Source organism: Cajanus cajan, chromosome 4, assembly GCF_000230855.2.
Source record: "Cajanus cajan strain Asha chromosome 4, NIPB_CcT2T_4, whole genome shotgun sequence".
Lineage (NCBI taxonomy): Eukaryota > Viridiplantae > Streptophyta > Magnoliopsida > Fabales > Fabaceae > Cajanus > Cajanus cajan.
In genome coordinates, this window is record NC_138520.1 from 68,153,034 (window position 1) to 68,159,179 (window position 6,146).

Genomic DNA, 6,146 nt, shown 5'->3' on the forward strand with positions numbered 1-6,146 from the left:
GATGGATGGCGGTTTTGAACTTGATGAAATATGATTTATCTTATATTAAAACTTAAATTATCATTATATCATATTAGATCTCAATAAAGAAGAGAAAACACATTATACATGGATCTCAACGTTGATTTTCTTAACAAATCTCAATACTAACTAAGATACACATCAAACAAGAGGAACTTTGAACTTGTCACCTTTCCTTCTTTTGCATTGGATCCTACTTTGTCCACAACCTTAACTGCAGCATAGCCATTAGCACCATAGTACTTTCCTGAGCCTCCAATAACTGCAACATGTGACTCAAAAACATCACTCTTGTACACTCCAAAAAGCCTCAGTCCATCATCCTGAAACTCACCTTTCAAAAAGCTTGCTGTGATAGCCACCATATGGCTACTTTCATCCTCTGAGCTAGCAACACACACCCCTTGTGCCTTTCCAAGTTTTCTTACTTCACCTCCATCACCTTCTTCAAGTAGTTCCTCATCTATTGGTGTTACTGATCCATACTCCATCTCTTGAAGTGTTGCTATAGTGGGAAAAGAGAAGCCAATACTAGACAAATCAAGTGTTTGTGTGGAAGATGCAGTGTGTGGCATTGTTGGAGTGGATTCAGGTATTGGAATCCCTCCATTACGGAAAGGTGGTTGACCATTGACCTTAGGTTTCTCTGAATATGGTGTACTAACATTCAGCATGTCCCTCATTAAAAATGTTATTATTTGATGACCATGGTTGTGGCTAGAAGATGGATGGCCAAGAGTTCGAGATGAAGAAAACTTGTTCATGAACAAAAGTAACATGAATATTACCACAAGAGAAGGAAGTCTAGTCATTGTTGCATGCATAGCTTTCTTTTTACATTAGCATGCTTGGTTCATATAGTTAGTCTTCAAGTGTGGTGGTTAGAATAATATAACTACCAATACTAATCAGCTGATTTATATCTCAATTTAGGGTTAAGATACACCAATCTAATTTTTTTTAATTACAATAATATGGGTATAAAATATTTACAATAATTAATATTTGTAGATATCATGAATGCACATTAAATAAGTATTTTTTTCTGATATAATCTTTTTTTAATGATAAAAATAGATAAGACCTAATCTTATAACATGACATATTTCAAGTCTTATTTAACCTGGCTTAATTAATCAAAAATGTTAGATTTAATTTTTTAAAAGAAATTATATACATGAAAAGGTTGAGCTTAAATTTACTGAAAGTAAATTAGCTAATCTTTATTATTGATTATTTAAAATATTTCGAATGAATTACAAAAAATATTAATTTTTTTTTAATAAAATTATCTTATTTTATAATATTTGTACATAAATGTACAATAGTGTATATAAATATGAGTTGATCATCTTATGTTAATTTTTTTATTTTTATTTTAAATTCTAAATTTTAATTATAATAGAGTAAATTATTTTTTATTACACAAAATAAAAATAAATTTTTACACATATTTAAAAATATATTTAAAATCACTTATTTAAAATTGAATTAATCTATTTAATATTTTTAATATAAAATTGATTAACAAGTCAAGTCAAGTTTAAAATATAATTAAAAGAAACTTATAATAAATAATAAATCAAACAAAATATATTCAGAATATATATTTAAAATTTAATTTAATATACTTATTCTCATTCCTTGCATACTCAAAACCAGATTTCAATGACTAAACAAGAAGTCCACAATCAATACCACTTATGTCAAGTTTAGAAGTTTGGATGGATCTAGATTAGGTAGTGCATGCCGCAGAAATGGAGCATATAAACACACCCCAATAATTAATGTAACCATTTAAAAGCTAATGACACTAATGATGCCAAGAAAATTCAATAGTAATGGCCATGAATTTGATAGTTTGATTTGGAGGGTCCACCTGCCGCAACCCGAGTGACATAAAACCTGATCCGACATACTATGCATTAATTCGGTTGAAAAAAAATATCCTCTGTTTCAGTGTGACGTTTCATCGTTAAGTTGTCACCTGCTCTTCCATGACATCATATACCAACTCCATATTTTTGCCTCTGATTTATGGACGCAAAAATATTCAATTGGAGTTAGTTTCTCTGACAAAAAAATTAAATAATTTATGCAGGTAAACCGAAAAAAACTGAAAAAAATGACGTATATAACTATAAAAGTTGGATTCATGCAACAAATTGAAGGATATTTATAGAATTAGACAAATATCCAATTGTGTGGAAGCTATCAATGAAGGGTTTAACCTTTTTTTTTTACTTTCTTGATAAAAGATTTATAATTTTAATATTTAAATTCCAAACTAAAAGTTAATGTTAATATAATCAATGTATAAAAAAATGTTAATTTAATATTTTCTTAACCAATTTAATCAGTTCAATATAAACTAGAAACAAATATAATGAATCAGACTAATATTGGTTTTATCATTGCTTAATCTACTTAGTTCTATGAATATTTCTACGTTAGAACTTATTTTAAGTTGTTAATCTACTTTTTTCTTTTTTTCACAAGTTTCGAAAGATTTAATAACTTCTTCTGTTTCTTAATTAAAAACTTAATAAGGTTTTTAATTCTTATAAGTTTTATACAATGGACTTTAACATTTTTTTGGGTTTCCTCCTTTTTTACAGCAAAAACTTGGCTTTTGAAATTTTTTACAGAAAATCCAAAAGCTGTGAAAGTTATTTCATTATACTCTAAATATTGTAACTATATCTTATATATTATGATTTTTTTTCTATAATATCTTCTGTTCAGCAATACATACTATCATATATACGGTAATAAAGTTCAATTTCTTAGTCAATACTTTTACTGTAACTTTGTTAATATTCAGTTACTTCATAACTACAAAACACTATAACAAAAATAGTTTTTTTTAATATTTTAATTTTTTTTATCTAATTATGTATAAATTTTATTAATTTATTTTTATAACATATTAGTAAATGTCTAACATTTGAAAAATATTATCTAATTACGTATAAATATATATTAACAAATATTGTATATAATTTATGTTACTAAAGATTTTTAATAACATTTTTACAAAATTAGATAATATTTTTTAAATATTATTAAGTGATATTTTTGTAGCATTTTAATGATATTGTTAAATTTTTGTTAACTTTTATAAAATAATAATTAGTTTTAATATAGATGTTATTATCAATTATATTTTATGACTCTTAAAGAATTAAAAGAAAATTAAATTAAAAACATTTTTAGTTAGTCGGTACTTATATATCAAATATCAAAATTCAATTATTTTAAATATAAATCTACGATTATATATATTCTTTATGTGATATTCATCTATTTGATTTAAGACTTTAATTATAAAAAATAATTACAAGTAAAAAAAGTATACTATTAAGATAATAAAAAAATTACTCTATTTATAATAATATTTTACAAAATAAACATATTTAATTAATCTATAATAATATTTTAAAAATATAAGTAAGTAAATGTTTGTTTTAAAAAAAAAGTAAGATAAGGTAATTAAAATATAATGAGTTGTTAGCCTCAAACACGAAAATGAATATATAAGCCAAAGTAAAATTATTCCTCCGATTGCGTGTGCAAATTTATTTTTTCCCTAACTTGAGGATCTAATTAATTAATCATCATACAAGCTTTTCCATGGTTTAGTGACAGATAGGTAAATATTTATTGTTGTTTTTGTAGGATAGAAAATATCTTTTACCATGCAGTCCCCTTCGAAATCCTCGTCAAAAGGTGCCACAAAATATCACAGTTTGCCTATTGCAGACAGCGAAGGGGGTAACTGAAGGTAGAGAAAGATATTTTGAACGTTGTGCTTTCCTTTTTCTCCCTTTCCTTTTGTATCTTTTTTCCCAATCTTAGATTCTTATCAGCCATGTCTGATGTCAAAAGCAAAACACGGCCAAATGAGACAGCGGCAACGAAATTTCCACCATACCAAAGTCACACTCACATTCAGAACTAGCTCATTTTACATTGGTCCATACCCATCCCTACTCGCTTCACCTTAGTGCAACCGTAAAATCAAAGGGATTACCCATTGATTTGGTACCAACCTGCTTAATATTATACTATTCTAAACAAAATTTAATCATGATTAGGTACGCAAAGTGGTTCACAATCTGTGACTACATAACCCCACCACTGTATCCTTAAACTAACCACATATTCTCACTTTGCATGAAATTAACTTGCTATGTATCTGCCACACTAGCCTTCAACTTTTGATTCCTCTTAGGCCAACAACTCACCAAGCCCCACCTCCTATAAATTGCCCTTTTTCCACCATCAATCTTATTCTCACCCTAATCAAAAACAAACAATAACTTCCCCCTGCCTCTCATTATATATACCCTTTTGTGTAAAAACTTGTTTCAACTTGACTAAAATTTTGTTACCTATAGTAATATCTAGACATATATACATATATATGAAACGCAGGTAAAAAGTGTTCACATATGTACTTCCATGTTATCTCTCTCCAATCTGAAACCTAGTTAACACTATTGCTTTGTTGTGTTCCACTAGGACCATCTCTGAGGAAAGATTTTAAGCTGGGAATCAAGCAGCAGAAACGGTCCCCAATTTGGATAACAACCACCTTACAAATCCCGAAACAAAATTTCACCCTTTCATTTTCCTTATCTCTCAAAAGATAAAAAGCGATTCTCCAATTTTCTCCCTGTTGTTCCGTGTCCTTTACAACACCGAATCCTCAGAAGAACACTCTAGAGTACACACACACACACCAACAAAGAAAACCTCACACCCCATCAAATTTTTAGCACAAAGCCTCAAACTTTCCACAAAATCAAAGAGACCCAGAAGAGAAATGGAAGCATTGACCATGCAACGGCGTTTTCTGGAGACGGAGCTGAGCATGCCGCCGTCGTACGGCAACGGCACGCGCGCATCGTTCATCAGCGACGCCAACTTCGACACGAACATGGTGATAATCCTGGCGGCGCTGCTGTGCGCGTTGGTGTGCGCGCTGGGGCTGAACTCGATCGCGCGGTGCGCGGTGCGGTGCGGACGGCGGTTAGGCCACGAGACGGCGGAGCAGGCGGCGGCGCGGCTCGCGGGGACGGGGCTGAAGCGGCGCGAGCTCAGCCGGATACCGGTGACGGTGTACGGCGGCGGAGGAGAAGAGATTCCGGTGACGGAGTGCCCCATATGCCTCGGGGAGTTCGAGAAGGGTGACAGGGTGCGAGTGCTGCCAAAGTGCAACCACGGCTTCCACGTGAAGTGCATTGACAAGTGGCTCTCCTCGCACTCTTCCTGCCCCAACTGCCGCCACTCCCTCCTCGAGAAACCCGCCTCCGCGCCGGAGGGTGGCCGCGGCGGCGGCGGCGACGTCGTGGTGGTGGTCGAGCAGGCGAGTTAAATGAGGGTGGATGGTCCGGGACAAGTTTTGGTGGGAAATTTAATGTTAGTTGTTAGAGTAGTTATTAATTAGTTGGTTGTTAATAAATTTCAACTAGTGAGTAGCGACCATCCATACACCTTTATTTTTTGTTTTAAATTATAGCATATGATAATATATATGTCAAAATGTGCGTGTATCAGATATATATAAACATGGTTGAAAATGTACATAATGATCTTAGTGTTTTTTATTATTATTATGCGTGCGGCATCTTCTATAAATATATATATTTATCGGGCTTCGAATTAATGGATGATAGGTTAAAGCCATTAGAGTTGTCCTACGATGGACTAGAGTTTAGATATAGAGTATAAAGATAAGAGGTGCTCATAAATGAAATGGACGAAGATGGAGGCCAGAGTACAAGAGTGAGCATTCTTTAGGGGCTAGAAAAGACTACGAAACTTTAAAGTTCAAATTAATTAATGTTCTGCTTCTCTTTGTGGGTCACTCTCTTGTACATAATCTTTTTGGTTTAATTATGATTTTATTCTTTATAATTTGGTTTATGTATATGATTTTGAGCTCTTTATTTGTTTTACTAATTCAAATTTTCCTACATTTTTTTTTTGTTTGAAGAGACAATTTTTTCTACATAAAACATTCTTGTTATAAGTTTAACTAATTTGTTTAAATAGACGAGTTTACAATTTAGATTTGATTTATTTAATAAAGATTTGGATTGTTTAAGCTTGACTTATTT

The 6,146-nt window shown here is 31.6% G+C and overlaps 2 protein-coding genes across 2 annotated transcripts; one reads left to right on the forward strand and one right to left on the reverse strand.

The window, feature by feature from the left end:
• Nucleotides 1-909, reverse strand: LOC109816754 (dirigent protein 18). The gene has a single exon (XM_020381856.3). The coding sequence runs from the start codon at nucleotides 843-845 to the stop codon at nucleotides 147-149; it is 699 nt and encodes a 232-aa protein (XP_020237445.2). The 5' UTR covers nucleotides 846-909; the 3' UTR covers nucleotides 1-146.
• Nucleotides 910-4,178: 3,269 nt separating this feature from the next.
• On the forward strand, nucleotides 4,179-5,639 carry LOC109816755 (RING-H2 finger protein ATL74). The gene is made up of 2 exons (XM_020381857.3): nucleotides 4,179-4,458; nucleotides 4,546-5,639. Exon 2 carries the CDS (start codon nucleotides 4,850-4,852, stop codon nucleotides 5,399-5,401), a length of 552 nt encoding a protein of 183 aa, XP_020237446.1. The 5' UTR covers nucleotides 4,179-4,458; nucleotides 4,546-4,849; the 3' UTR covers nucleotides 5,402-5,639.
• The last annotated feature ends 507 nt before the right edge of the window (nucleotides 5,640-6,146 follow it).